Below are 15,229 nucleotides of genomic sequence, written 5' to 3' on the forward strand. Positions count from 1 at the left end.
AGCCGCGCTGACATCAGCACCGGGGCGGGCCCGCGGGCGCGTCCCGCCTCTCCGCCAGCCGCCGCGGGCACGGGGAGCCGGGGCTGCCCGCCTGCCTTCCCCGGGGTTCGACTGGCCGCGGTCCCGCCGCGCCGATCCCTCACGCGGGCGCTCGTAGCTGCGGGTGGGAGCGGGGGCCCCTCACAGCCTCCTCCATCTTAGCGGCCGCCGCCATCTTGGGCCCGGCAAACGGGCGGCTCAGCGGGACGAGGGGTGCCGGGCAGGACCCACCCGGCGGGACTAGAGGTAGCGGGCAGGACCCACCCCACGGGACCGGAGGTGCCCGGGCAGGACCCACTCGGTGTTCGGCAGCCCCCACGGTGACGGCAACACAGCCAGCTCCCGGGGGTCTTCGGCTCATATCCCCCCCACTCAGGGCCCGCTCCCACAGCAACAGGCTGCGCCCTCGTCCCCGGCCTGTTCCGGGAACAGCCGAGCAGCCCTTGGCACGCTTCGGAACTCCTCGTTTGTCCGCCGGGAACACCCGAGCGGTGCTCGGCACACTTCGGAACTTTACGTGCGCCCGCCGGGGACACCCGAGAGCGGCCAGCGCCGCCGATGGGATTCGGGCATCTCCGGACAGGCCCTAGAGCACTTCGGTTGTGTCCGGAATGCGGCGCGGCAGTTCCGGCCGTGGCCGATAAACAGCCATTGGCCGCGCCGCGTGGGGCTGGGGTGGAAGTGGGCGACGTCACTTCCGGAGAGTGACGGAGCGGCGGGTCAGAGGCGGCAGCAAAATGGCGGCGCCTGAGGAACGGGAGCTGACGGCGGAACAGACCGAGAAGCTGCTGCAGTTCCAGGTGCCGCGTCCCAGGGGCCCGCGCCGGCCGGTGGGAGCGGGGGAGGCGGTGCATGGACACGGAACGGGCTGAGCTGGGCCCGCCCCGCCGGCGCTGGGGGGTACGGGGCTCACGGAGCCGGATAGGCCCGTCCTGGAGTGGGGTGTCGAGCTGGGCATGAGGGGACGGTGAGAGGAGAGACACCTGTGGTCCCAGTCCTGGCCGGGGTGAATGAGATTTCCGTGCCCCTAACACTTCTTTGGGGCGATGTTCTGTCATCGCTAATTGAGAGGTGGCTGCTCAGTACACTCCTAGCAGGAAAAACTCTTTGGTAAGTCCCGGCCATTTTACTTAGTCTGAAAATTTTCTTTGTCGTAGCTGGAGAGCCTTTCCTGGTACCGAGGCAGAGTTATCCAGTGGGTTTCTGTGGAACATGGTTCCTGCCCCTCACGACTGGGTAACGCCGCTGGAGACTGTAATGATCTAATCTGTATCTGCTACACAACACAGGCAAGGTCGCTTAACCTTTGCTTTGCGAGGCCTGGGGCTGTGTGGCAGATGAATGATCATAAACACAGTCTGAAGATGTGGTTAACTGGGGAGAAAATAGTGCTGGGCAGCTGAAATTCCTAGGGTTGCTCAGTGATGAGTAACTAAATGTGCTGAGCAATGAAAATTACCTTCAGGTGTCTTGGGTTTGTTTCTGAGCTCTAGGACATCATGTGGCATCCCTTGGATTGCAGTTCTTTTACAAATCCCGTGATTACTTTTAAGAGTGCTTTGTCTGCTTTTGTTGCTTTACATTATTTTTTTAAGGCTGTACATTGAAAGTTTGGTGTGATGTAACTGTAGATTTAAAGGGACTCGGAGGCATCTGGCGCTGCCTTCCCCAGGTGATCCAGTGCAGGTGTTCATCATTCCACTCATTGCCTTCCCAAGCCTTCACCTGATTCACAGCCCCCTGACTTAATTACCGTGCTGAGCTGTTTTCCCATGACTGGACCTGGGAGGAAACTTGTTTTCCAGATGTCCCCTCTAAGTCTCCTGCAGACTGAGCTCTTTGGGCAGTCAGATTGAATACAGACAAAAGGCACAGGGCAGTGACAGCCATTGCTGTCCCTATGCTGCCTCTGAGTAGGTGAGGGTTTTGTACATGTAAATGTTCCATTCTCTTGCTGTGAGAGATCCTGGTTCTTGCTCATCTGCTTGATCTGGACAGGTAGCACTAGCTGCTCTCACCACTGCCTCTGCTGCTGTTTTCAAACCCCTGTGGGCAGCTGTGAAGTGAAATAATCCTGTTTCCCAATGCTCCCTGGTGTTGTCATGGACAGAGGGCTGCCAGGGAACCAGAAGGAGGGATTCATACTTTAGTCCAGCTTCCTGTCAAGCTCTGGTTTGAGGCACAGGGAAAAAATTCCTCAGGCTGTCAAGGGGAGACATTTTTTCACTTAGACCACTGCTGTGCAGAGCCAGATGTGAAAGCTGTGGTCCAGAAGGCTTGGATACCAGCCAGGATCCTCCCTCTTCTGGGGTGTGTTGGATCAGCTTTCTCCAGGGCTAATGACGGCCCCCACTGTGATTCCTTCTCCTCTGATGTGTCCCACCTAGCTGAGACGGGCTCAGGTGTGAGTCCTGCTGCTTCCTCAAAAGTAAATCAGTCCATTTGGAAGAGATTTTTTTTTTTTTCTCAGACTCCAATAGGAAGAATGAGGTGTTTGGAGAGATTAAGTAAGTGTCATTAAAATAATTTGTACATTGCTACAAGTCAGCTTGGAAAGCCTTCAGGGATCCCTGCTGACTTTGCTGGGAACAAACATTTCAGTGTTTTCAAGGATGATTTCACACTTTGTGATGTGCCATCATGAGTAGGCTGTGCAGCATTCCATGGTGACAGAGCACTGCCCTTCCACAGAAGGTTCTGTCCCCCTGCACTGTGCTGAGAGCAGCAGAGCACACCAGGAAAGAAGGCAGGATGACAAGGATGAGGTAAGGAATAGTAGAAGGCCCTCAGTGAAATAGAGAGCCAAAGGGAGGGAAGCATTGAGCAAGGACTGCTGTTCACCTAGCAAACAGCTCTTTGGGGTGAAACGCTGTTGCCCTGAGCTGTTTATCCTGCTCCTGCTGGAGAGTGCACCTTTCCAGGCAGAGGTGAATGTGCTCTCCTGTCCTGCCTGAGCTGTTGGGCACAGCTCTGTGTTAGTGCCTGCTCTGCATTAATCCCACTGCTGTTTGTGTGCTGGGTTCTGGAGTGCTCATACAAACAGCTTTGCTGGCAGAAAGCTGAAACCAGCAGCTTCCTTCTTGTGGGCAGGGCTGGGACCAGGCAGCTCTCTGCACCATGCTGGGGCAGGTTAGTAAAGGAAAAAAAACAGTAGAGAGAACTGGGATAAACTTGAAATGAAAGCAACAAAGCCTCTTGCATGCTTTCAGCCTCCCATTTACTGCCAGAGAGCTGGCTAATAATGTAAGGGAATAAAAGCATCTAAATTTTTCATCTGTCAAGACCTCGCTGTCCTGACATTTGGAGAGAGAAGTTTGCTGTGAACAGTTTGGGAAAGCTGTGGAGATGTGATTCATTTGGGAGATGGAAGAATCAGAAGAGCAGCTTTTCTAGGATCTGGTTATTGATCTGTGCCCATTACACTTGGGCTGATGTCTGATATTGTAATATGCTAATGTAAAGTAATGGAGTGTTATTTGCAAGAGAGTTGGCACTCATAATCTCTGACTTCAGCTGGGGAAAACAGAATGCTCAAGGCTGGATATGGCTCTGATTTAGGGGAAGGAGGAAATATGAAACTCCAGGCAGCTTTCCCACTCAGTGAATCAATCAAAACCCTCAGAAAGGCATTTGCTGTAATATGCAATGAGAAACTCTTGGTTCAGGTGTTTTTCCAGTTAGAACTCAGATGTTCTTTACCCTTGGAAAGTAATTCTCTGGATTTGGCAGTGGGCTGGGAAGTAAGAGCAGGGCCAGGTAGTGCTGTGGAATTGCATCTCCTGTGCTGTGTTTCAACATCAGAGCGGATCTGTAGAGGCGACGCTTTCGTAAGTCCAGTTTACAACCTTTGTCCACTCAGGGTATTCCTTCTACTTTTGAAACATGAAATTGCACTTTCCACTGCTTCAGTATTGAGAAGATTCTGAGCAGTCTCAAAGGTGAGAGATACAAATCATTACGTCCAGCAAAAGCTTCCTTATGCTTTACAATAACACTCTTGCTTTGTGTGGTGGTCGAGAAGGCACTATTGAACTTTTCTGGCATTTGTGGAATTTAATATTTTGTTTTAGAAATATTAGCCACTGTGTTGAGCTTGGATTTATTTGAAGGTTTGAGAGTGCTGGTTTAATGGGACTAATTTTAACTACTTGTTATGTCTGTAAGATCCATGCTCTTGGATGGCAGCTAATAAGAGATGAGAGCAGCAGGGTTTGAAGATGCTGGTTATTCTCTTAGCCCTGACGATTCTAAGAATGTGCTGGTTTGCCATGTGTGTAAGTTTGCAGCTGATCAAAGTTCACCAGAGATGCTGAGGCAGTGGAAATAATGTGGAGTTTCAAGTTTCTGATCTGTTTCCATGACTTGGTGAAGCAGGGGCCCTAGGAATGCCCTGGGGGTGATAATGACCAGTATCAGTGTTTGCCAGCGAGAGTTGTCTGAAGTGGCAGTTGAACTGTGGTCCTGCCATTCCTTCCATCGGGTGTGGGTCATTCTGAGCCCTGGTGTGTCTCCCAGAGCATGGTGGAGCTGTGGTGTATCCAGTGGAGCACATCAGAGCAGCAGCCAGCAAGGTGCTGAGTGTTAAAAGCCGCCTCTGCCGGCAGCTGTTCCTGCAGCGTTTAATTGTTCAGCCTCATTGATCAGACAAGTGGCAGGAGCTGTTGGAGCGGCTTTGTCACTTCTGCTTTGAGTTGAGAGCAGCTGAATTAAGATGCTAAGAAAAAAAAGTAAAAGGAAATTCACCTCCCTGGAGAGCTCGTGTAGAAGACTGAGAAGTGGCTAGAGCTGCCTGTCACTGTGGTGGTGGTCAAGAAGGGTGGAGTTGGCTGGCTCTGGTGTCTCTGTGGAGCTCAGATGGTCTTGCAAATGCTGCAGTGTTTCAGTGCTCATTAAATGCTTGTTGATAGCTCTGCTGCTTTCTGACCTAAAACTGCAGAAGAATTTTGCATAATTTAAAAAGGAGAGAATGCTTGGTGATGTTCTTAGTGCTCACAGATAATCCAGGCATTTAGAGACAAAGGTGTAAATGAGTTTTTGAATCTTGTAAACTTTGTAAACACCACCAGAATGTCCAGAATATTGGGGAGTGGTGATCAGAAGACTTTCAAGGCTCTGGAATAAACACATTGTGACTCCATTGTAAAATCAATTAATTGAGTAGATTGCAGGTGCCTTTAATGGTGTCCTTATAAAAAGACACTGAAGTGCCTGCTGTAGGAATTCAGCTTGAAAAAATAAAGTTAGAATGCAAAATAAATTTAATAAAAAATAAAGTCAGGAAACAAACCCTAAATTTTACTCTGCAAAGCACATCTTCAAAGAAAGATAGCTAAATGTAAACATTAAATGGTGAAACTGATAATCAAAGGTATTCTAGCAGCAACAGCTGAGGAGTCCACTGAGCTTTATTTCTTCTATGAAATCCTGTTCTGCAGTGTTCCTTTGCAAAGCTTGCTGCAGACTTACTTTTTAATAAATATTTATACACCACTGAACAGTGACTTGAAGTGCTTTTTTTTCTGAACTTCTGCAGTCACAATGCTTTCAGCAGTCTCATTGGGTCTGTACAGCAGAATGAAACAATGATTTTTGCCCAGTAGATAGGAGAGAAGGTGGTGATCTGGAGACTTGGTGAGAAAGAAGCCAAGAAATGCTCAAAAGTTTGAACTGAGCCCAGAGATTGAATAGGGCATTTGTGCACAGTGTTTGTTACTCGGGTGGAAATGGCATGTGGGATGTATGAATGGGGGCAGGGGGAGGAATACATGCACCATCCTTCTCCAGTAAAAAAACCAATTCCCTGCATTCTTGACTGGTCAGCCTGTCAGGAGCCCGTCAGGGGCTTTTCAAGAAAGCAAGGAAAACATCTGCTGAGGCCTTAAAGCAAGTGCAGTGGGGAGAGATGTTTCTGTGGCACAGTGACAGGGGTGTTCTCTTCAGCAAACGTTTGTCTCTGTTCAGGAGATATTGATGTGGTTTCCTGTAATAGCAGACACAATTGTTTGATCTCCTGTGCAGAAATTCTGATTGGCACAGGGCTAAAATACACCCACTGGCTTTGAGGTTTGTCAGTGTGTTTGGGCTTTTTCTGTTTCAGGCCCTGTGTTGGACTGTTCCTGGTTTTTTTACTACACTGTTTACTCTGTTTTTTTACTTCCCCTTTGGTGCTGGGAACATCACCTTCAGTAATGCCTGGCTCGTTTTGGTTTTAGTTTCTGTTTATGCTGGCAGTGAGTGGAGTAACAGTCATCTTGACTTTTCAGAAATGCTTTGTCAGTATTTTGAGTTCAAGATGATGTTTGAGGACATTGGCCCAGCACATCTTTTCAGAGTGGAGCCTGTGGGCAGAATTGTGTTAAACCCTTGACTGTGCTGAGTGCTGTTGTAGTGACAGACCTTGGGCACACTGGGAGTTGGCTGGTGCTGGAAGAGTGCAAAGGCCTGTTTGAGGCCTCCTGTGTGTTTGCAGGTCACTCTGCTCTTCAACTCAGAGCAGGGCACTTCAAAACATGGTGATAATGTGTTGTGGTAACTGCCACCATGTGCTCGTGCCTTGTTAAGAGCAGTCAGGATGCAGCACTTCTGGCACTCATCTGCTTTTATTCTCCTTCTTTAGGACTTGACTGGCATAGAGTCCATGGACCAATGTCGCCACACACTGGAGCAGCACAACTGGAACATAGAGGTACCGCTGAAAATGAGACTTGCAGCACTTTCCAAGTCCCTGGATTAAATGCAGCCCTCTGTGGGAGGAGGGGCCCTGCCAGTAAGATTAATCTGTCCCCCCTGGATTTACCCAAGTAGCTCTTTAGAGCTGTATCTCCACACACCTGCAGAGCTGGTTTCAGCCAAACACAGCAGACTTGTTATGGCTGTGAACAATCCTTTGACTGGCACAGGATGTGGCCTCCCGTGGAGCCTGTGTGCTGGCTGCCATGGAGAAGGCTTTCCCCATGGAAAAGAGCACTGGGGGTTCCTGTTTGTCAGGAGTTGTGCTTATCCAGTGCCCTGGGGCTGTGGACAAGTAAAAACCCCTGTCACTGTCCAAAGTATGAAAACCATAAAATGCCTGAAACCTCCCTTTGCTGTTTCTTATGTCAAAGGCAGCTGTGCAGGACCGACTGAACGAGCAAGAAGGTGTCCCAAGTGTCTTTAATCCTCCTCCACTGCGGCCGTTGCAGGTCAATACAGCTGACCACAGGATCTACAGCTATGTTGTCTCAAGGCCACAGCCAAGGGCAAGTTATCTTACAGTGGATTTTGTCCTGCTTCTTGGCTGACTCTCTGTGAATACAGAACTTGGAAGCAGCTAAAGAAATAGTTTTCTTTGCATGCTGTTATCTCCTTTCTAAATATTTTATCTTACAAAAACAAAATGTAGCGCTATTCCTTCAGTTTCTGTTACTGCTGTGGAGATTTTCTCCATGCTGTGATTCACAGTATGAGGACATTTTTTTTTTTTTTGTCATAGACTGTCTTGTTGTGGTGTAGTAAAGCCTTTTGATCAGTGGAATTGGAACAAAGGACTGTCCCCTCCATGTGGCAGTGATAATGTTTTTCTTAAATGTGTATTAACTAGAATACAGAATTACTTTCATTAATGCTTTACAAACAAATATGCACCAGCACCTGTAAGACTTGGTGCTGTTAGTCTTTTTGTATAGTTAAGAAAATTAATTCCTTATTTGTAATTGCAGGGCCTGTTAGGATGGGGTTACTACTTCATAATGCTTCCATTCCGATTCACCTATTACACATTACTTGATATATTTAGGTAAGTCCTTGTTTGTGCTGACTCACTTATTGACTGCATCAGGGAACACACTAGCTCGGATTTGGCTGGATCTCTGTCACTTAGATCTTTAAGCCTCATGGCAGATTTTCCATTTGTTTCCTTAACTGGCATTATCTGTGGCCTTGTAAAGTTCCTGTGCTGTTCAGGAAGAAATAAATCTTGTTGCAGAGCACCTTGCAGCTCTGTAAATGAAGTGTTTAATTTGATCTCTAACTCCACTCAGCCTTACAGTCTGAGTGCCACACAAAGGGGTAGCAAAACAGTGTCCAGCTGTTTGGTATTCTTGGGCAAACATCAGAGTCATGTCCCATTGGGCTGGGCTGCAGATTAACCTGCCCTAATTCCTGGACGTTATATGGCAAAACTCTAACTGGAAACACCTCTGCTTTATTCCCTTTGGTGTCAATTGCCTCTTCTCCCTTTACTGCCCCAAAGCACTGATTCTTGTCTCCTTTACAGCATTGATAGAGGGAAAAGGGAATGGTAGTGGTGGTAAATAGCCAGCAGTCCTGCCATCTGCCTGGTTTGGCAGTTTCCCTGTTGTATTACTTTTTTTCCCCATTAAAGACATTTCCAAAGTTCAGTGCATCTTCTGTGCATCAGTAGAACTAAACAGCACTGATAGCTGCCTTGCAGTGAAGCTGTTTCAGCTTCAGAGGAATGACAGTTTCACAGGACTCATAGTGTAATATTCTCTTTCTTTGTACATTGGAATTGTTAGTTCTGGATTAGCAGAAATGCAGTTTTCAAAGTTATCTGGACAAAACCGTGTGGCTTTTAACAGCCCATCTTTGACTGAGTTCTTCAAACCTCCTACTGTTGGTGTGGCTTATGGCTGATGCTTCAGAGGAAGCTGAAGCTGTTTAATCACACAGAACTCGGATCCTTACTGATCCCTGCCATGAGATGAATCTTCACTGGGGGCTGGTTCTGTAGCAGTGGTATCAGTTTGGAGCGGGTGCCAGTTTAGGTTCAGATTATAAATGTTCAAGGGTCTCAGCTATGACTTTTTTCCCCTTTATGAATCCCAGTGACTTATCTGTAGAAAAGAAAACCTGTGCCTCAAGAAGTCAGTGAGCTGAATTTGCAGTGTCCTTTGCTTCCTTCCTAGGTTTGCTCTGCGTTTTATACGCCCTGATCCTCGTAGTCGGGTCACCGACCCAGTGGGTGACATTATTTCGTTTATTCATATGTTTGAGGAAAAATATGGGAGGATACACCCTGTCTTCTACCAGGGAACTTACAGCCAGGTCAGTGTCATGTCTTGGTGCCTAGGTCCTGGGGACTGGTGATTTTGCCACATGGTATTAGGGCCTACATGGCAAAATTGCTTTTCATCTACAAGCCCAGCATTTATCCCCAAACTCTCTTAACAGGGTAATGGAGAGCTAGTGAACAAGTGTATTGGGAAACCAGTGTCTGCCAGGCTTGATGGTTTGCCAAGCCTGCAAAGTTGGAAAGCAAAGCTACTCTGGCTGTTCCTCGACCGTCTGTGTGTCTCTGTAGCCGACAGCTTTTCTTTGTAATCCTGCCTTTGTTTTTATAAACTGGTGTGCTGTGCCAGAGTCTGTCCTTCTGTTCACCAAATTGGGATTAACTGCCTGGGCTTGTATCACAATGCAACTTCACAACAGTTCAGGGCCTCAAAATTGAGAGGGAGCCCCTAAGAAATTATGGGAGGTGAGTGTGCCATAGATCAGATCTGAGGGGGCTCTCTGTAGAAGAGGGGTATCCCCATGGACACTGCCTCTTGCACAGCTGCTCTCAGCCTGGCCAAGGGAAGGGTCTCCTGCAGAGCATCCCATCGGACATTGGATCAGCACTGCTTCCCAAGTGCCTGGGGAAAAACTGTCAGTGCCTGTCTGCTCCACACTGCACAGTGATGGAGCTCACCGCCTCTGCAGCTCTTTTAGGCTCCTCTGTCATTCCTGGAATCCAAACTCAAGTAATTGTGGAATGATTAGGCTACCAAAACTCAGTGCCAGTGAAACAGGGAGCATATTGTGCACTTATCCTGTGGTCTTGTTAAAAATGCTCCTGGGTGGGTGGAATCCAGACACTAAAGATGTGGAAAGGGAGGGATTCTCTTCTCTGTTGTCTGGTTTTTGGGAGGCCTGCAGCATTATTTATTACCTGTTTTAATAGAATTTTCATTTGGTGTGATCTGAGGATTGTGTCCTGTGCAGGCTTAAGGGAAAGCTCAGCCTTGGCCACTGTGAGTCCAAGGAGTGAAGGAGGTTCTTCACTGCTAGCTGAGTCTGGTGAGGCAGCTGAGGTGTCAGTCCCTGTCATTGCCTACCCAGTTTCACTCTGAGTTCAGTGTTCCCCAAAGCCACATCCTGAGAGGATATGAGAGAACACCACTGTAGCCCTCTTAAATAAAGGCTCATTTAGAAGGTCTGGCAGGTTCATCCTCCACTGCTGCTTCACTAAATCCACTCCAGTGGCAGAGTAAAGGCCTGGGTCACCCAGGCCTTGTGGGTGCTGCATTCCCCTTGCCCAGATCCTGTGTAACTCGACCTGCTCTGCTCTTTTGCCAAGGCACTGAACGATGCCAAGCGGGAGCTGCGCTTCCTGTTGGTTTATCTGCACGGGGATGACCACCAGGACACAGACGAGTTCTGCCGGTAGGTAGCAGAATTTCCCAAATAGCTGTCCCTGTATTTGAAATGCAGCTTCCCTCACGTGGTCTCTTCTCATCCCCCAGCAATACACTGTGTGCACCTGAGGTCATCACCCTCATCAACACTAGAATGCTCTTCTGGGCTTGCTCAACCAATAAACCAGAGGGATACAGAGGTGAGTGTGTCCCTCCTGGGCTTTACCTGTCCCCTCCTGTCTCTGGAACAAGCCAGATGCTCTTTGGCAGATTTACACATGTAAAACACTCTTGTCTATTTGCACAAAATACAACAGATTTCAGGATTGCTTGGGAAAATACATGTGTTGGTTTCCTGGGGTATCTCAAAGGTTTGGATTTCAAGGAAATACATTCTGATCTTCACCTCCACTGTTCTTTGTTTCTGGGCAGTTGTAGTTCTGTGCTCATTGCTGTGGGCATTTAGGCTGCTTTCAGTGCCTTGTCTCAGTGGGAGTTGGTGGGTGTGTGCTGGGAATAAACTGAGTGAAGAAACAAGTATCCAACTAGATCTGTCCTTAACCCTGCCTCCTGTGATGCCTGAGGCCAGGAAGGACTTGTTAGGTGCATTTTTTCCCTTTCTGAGACAGTCACCTTAATCCACAGCCAATCTCTGTGTCTCCTCAAAAGCCCGCAGTGTTTGAGAGCTGTTGATAATCTGGCCAGACAGCAGTTTGGTAAGGATTTGCTGCAAGTGGAGCCTTTTCCTAAAGTTCTGTTCATGGCTCCTGTGTTGTTTCCACCATTTCTGCTTCATGGTCAGGAAAATGCTACATCTGGGTCAGTCTTGGCTCCATAGTTCTGCTCCAAGTTATCAACAACTTGAGAGAACAGCTCTCTGAGGAGGCAATCTTTGACTAATTCCTGTTTCATTGCTGCAATGCTTTGGAGTCACAGCCTGGGAAGAAGAGCTGGAAGGGATCATGACCTTCCATGAAATCCCTGAGCTGCTCTGATTCCGTTTGGGGGGCTCCATTGGTAACAGAGGCTCCAAGTTGCATGATGTTCCATGTGTGTTTCAAGGAGGGGATCAACAGCCATATATGAACAGTAACTTAAGCACATCATCTGTTCCATTCCCTGCTTCAGACAGAGCCTGCCTCCAGCAGAGCCAGCCTAACTTTGTTCAGAAATGTTCAATGTGGACATACTGCCATCTCCCCCATGACAGTTTCTTCCAGAGTCCAACCATCCCTAATCACCTGAGCAAATGCTTGTCCCGTGTTTCTTTTCCTGCAGTTTAAACCCATGACTTTGTCTCATTTTCAGTGGGCATTCAGAGCCATTTACTTCCTTCCTGCTTGAGTTAGAAGAGCCTTTTTTGGTTATTTGAAAGCTTGGGTTTTTTCCCATCAGTCTTTGTGCTCCCAATGCCATTTCCTCCCTTTGCTAACTTACAGGGTTTAATTTTCAAAACGGAGCCTGAGGCCTTTTTTGCCTTGGAAAAGAGAACATCTGGGGAAGGTGCTTTCCTTGGCCCTCAGTGATGGGGAGCCCTTGTGCTGTACCCTTGGTGGCCCTCGTGTCAGGGGTGGTGACGTTTGTGCCCGTTCAGTGTCGCAGGCCCTGCGGGAGAACACGTACCCGTTCCTGGCCGTGATCATGCTCAAGGACCGCAGGATGACGGTGGTTGGGCGGCTGGAGGGCCTCATCCAGGCTGATGACCTCATCAACCAGCTGATGTTCATCATGGATGCCAACCAGACGTACCTGGTGTCCGAGCGCCTGGAAAGGTACGGTGGGACCAGAGCTCCAGCAGCACAAACCGTGCTGAGGCAGGCTCTGCTCTGTCCCCTGCCTCCCCCAGACACCGTGTGTAGGCACATAGCTCAGCACCTCCCGTTCTGTAACACAGCCCATGGGCTCTCCTCTTACCAGGGGCACCATCAGTCCATACATTCAGGCCATCTTATAGCCAGGGAGCCAGATGTGTTGCACACACAATCCCACCACTGAAAGGTGGATGTGAGTACTCTGTTCTCTGCAATTGGAGCACACCTTTGGCATGCTGGAGCTTTGCAGGGAAAGCTTGGAAAATAACCAGTAGGATCCAAGTGGGAGCTGGTGTCCACAGCTGTGTGCTGCTGCCTGGGCTGGCTGTGCTGAGCTCTGGCTGCTTTTCTGGTGGGGCCTCACAAGTCCCTGGTGACTCTTAGGGATGTACAGGTTGCATCCAAAACAGGATCCTACTGTTTGACTTCTGTCTGTCCCTTCTCTGCCCCATGCCCTGTGTGGGGACCCAGTAACACGTTCCAGTTTATGAAATGGGCAAGGAATTACTTGAAGGAGATGAAACCAGGAAGAGTCTCAGATACAAGGCAGGAATCTTGGGCATTGTTCTTGTGCTGTCTGTCAGCTCTGCCAAGCTGCAGAGGTTCAGAAGCCTTTTAAAGGGCTACCCACCCTTGGGAAGCAGTTTAATTGTGAGAGACTGTGGGGACCTGGCTTGGCCTTTTGGGAGCTTGTGGTACCCCAAGGCATTACCTGCTGTGTGCTTCTATGAGTTGGAGGCTGTCCCTGCACCCTTGGGCCTGCCCTCAGCCTGCCATCCCCTCCCTTCAGGGCCTGTTAGCCCTGACCACTTCCCACTCGTGTTTGCAGGGAAGAGAGGAACCAAACCCAAGTGCTGAGGCAGCAGCAGGACGAGGCGTACCTGGCATCCCTGCGTGCGGACCAGGAGAAGGAGCGCAAGAAGAAGGAGGAAAGGGAGAGGAAGAAGAAGAAGGAGGAGGAAGTGCAGCAGCAAAAACTGGCAGAGGAGAGGCGGCGGCAGGTGAGAGCAGAGGGATTGCAGGAGGGGCTGCAGTGTCCTGTGGGATGCCTGGCCTGCAGTGGGAATTGCTTATCTTGCTTGGGGCTTGAGCATTCCCAAGGCTCCTGGAGCAGCTGTGCTGCAGGGGACGGGCACAAAGGTCAGCTGGGTGCACAGCCATTGCTCCTGCTCCCTCCTTGCCTTGCAGACACTGCAGGAGGAGAAGGAGAGGAGGTCAGAATGCCTTCCTCCAGAGCCACATCCCGATGACCCAGAGAGTGTCAAGATCATTTTCAAGCTGCCCAACGATTCCAGAGTGGAGCGGCGATTCCACTTCACACAGTCACTGACGGTGAGCTTGGGGCAGAGCTGAGGGGCCTTCCAGAACATGGGGGTAAAGAGACTTGCAGGTGGCTTTTTTCCCTTGGACTTGCCAAATGGTGACCTTTGCTGAGAGCCTTGACAGTCAGAGCTGCTCCTTGGTAAGGAGAGTGCTATAGGGCCTGGTTCCACCAGCTTGGAAGAGCAGAAAAAGTGGCAGAAGCTTTTTTTGCCTCCTGAAAAGCTGGAAGGTGTCTGCCCATGACAGAGCAGAGTGGGACTAGATGAACTTTTGAGTCCTTTCCAACCCTTAACATTCTATAATTATATAGAATATATACATTCTATTATAATTCCACTGCTCCCTATGAAATAAAGGTGTAGGAAGAGTCAAAAGTGTCTGGTCTTCCCAGTGCTCTGTGCCAAGCCCAGTTTCACGTGTGCCAAGGAAATGGCTGTCTCAGGTCTACAGTGCAGTGATGGTGCAAATTTGGGAGCCTTCCCCCACGAGATGCCAGGGATTCACTCTGGCTGTGTCACTGCTCCCCCAGCTGGCAATTATTTCTGTGCTTCTTTCCCAGGTGATCCACGATTTCCTGTTCTCCTTGAAAGAAAGCCCTGAGAAGTTCCAGATTGAGGCCAACTTCCCTCGCCGTGTCCTGCCCTGCCTCCCTACAGAGGAGTGGCCCAACCCCCCGACGCTGCAGGAGGCGGGACTCAGCCACACGGAAGTCCTCTTTGTGCAGGACCTCACGGACGATTGACACTTCCTTTTGGTTTTGTTTTTGTTTGTTTTGTTTTTTCGTTTGGTTTTTTTTTGTTTGTTTTTTTTTTTTTTTTTCCAGAAGACACAAAACGGAAAGAGAAATTCATATTATTATTATAATACAATATTTTTTTTAAAAGACTGTGTACAAACGAGGGATCAGAGACCACGTGGCCCGTGCCAGCCGTGCTCCATGTGTGCGCTGGCGAGAGGACACACGGCCATCCCCTGCACCGGGGGGGCAAACAGGGGGGAGCTGCTGTTGCCCCTCTGCCCTCCCTGGGGAGGAACAGGAATGGCAGCTCTTGGTAATTATTGCTTTTATTGATGACAATAATAATAAAACCCCAGCAACCCAACATCTTGTGAAGATTTGATACTCTGCTGCTCCTGAGAGACACAAGACTGAGCACCGGAATGTGCTGGGATTGGGGTGGGGGGAAAGGGCTGGACAGACTCTCTTCAGCTTCCCTCTGTGTATAAATACTGTTCTTTTAATATTTCTCTTGCTTTGTAATGACCAAAGGAGATTGGGGTTGACTATAGTATTAACTTTTTGATAAAGAGCTGGTTCGATTCTTACCCATGTGGGGCCTTGCCCAGGGTTCTTAGCCTGCGTAGTGTAATAAACTCTGCCTCTAGCATGTCTGTGCTGGTGCTTTCTGCCCCTGCCCAGGGAGGGGGGCAGCTGCTGTGGGTGCACTCAGCTGCTGGTCTTACACATGGAGCTGTTGTATGAGATGAGAGCGTGCCCAGCAAGGGGATGGCAGGGCTGGGGCTGCTGCTGTGGCATCAGCTCTGGGCTCAGGGAGGGAGGGAGCTGATGAGGCTGGGTCAGCCCTCGTGGAGCAGGTGGGAGGTGGAAAAGGTGTGGGAGGTGAGTGTAAGGCTGGTCCCTGTCAGAGGGTCAGCCTGGGC

General features: G+C 49.4%; 1 protein-coding gene across 1 annotated transcript; it reads left to right on the forward strand.

Moving 5' to 3' along the window:
* Positions 1-73: 73 nt before the first annotated feature.
* Positions 74-14,955, forward strand: FAF2 (Fas associated factor family member 2). The gene is made up of 11 exons (XM_036391461.2): positions 74-839; positions 6,656-6,724; positions 7,143-7,277; positions 7,737-7,813; positions 8,946-9,084; positions 10,376-10,461; positions 10,542-10,633; positions 12,028-12,205; positions 13,074-13,245; positions 13,433-13,576; positions 14,127-14,955. The coding sequence occupies exons 1-11, from the start codon at positions 777-779 to the stop codon at positions 14,307-14,309; spliced, it is 1,338 nt and encodes a 445-aa protein (XP_036247354.1). The 5' UTR covers positions 74-776; the 3' UTR covers positions 14,310-14,955.
* Positions 14,956-15,229: the final 274 nt, after the last annotated feature.

The sequence above is a fragment of the Molothrus ater genome, chromosome 15, assembly GCF_012460135.2.
Source record: "Molothrus ater isolate BHLD 08-10-18 breed brown headed cowbird chromosome 15, BPBGC_Mater_1.1, whole genome shotgun sequence".
Classification (NCBI taxonomy): domain Eukaryota; kingdom Metazoa; phylum Chordata; class Aves; order Passeriformes; family Icteridae; genus Molothrus; species Molothrus ater.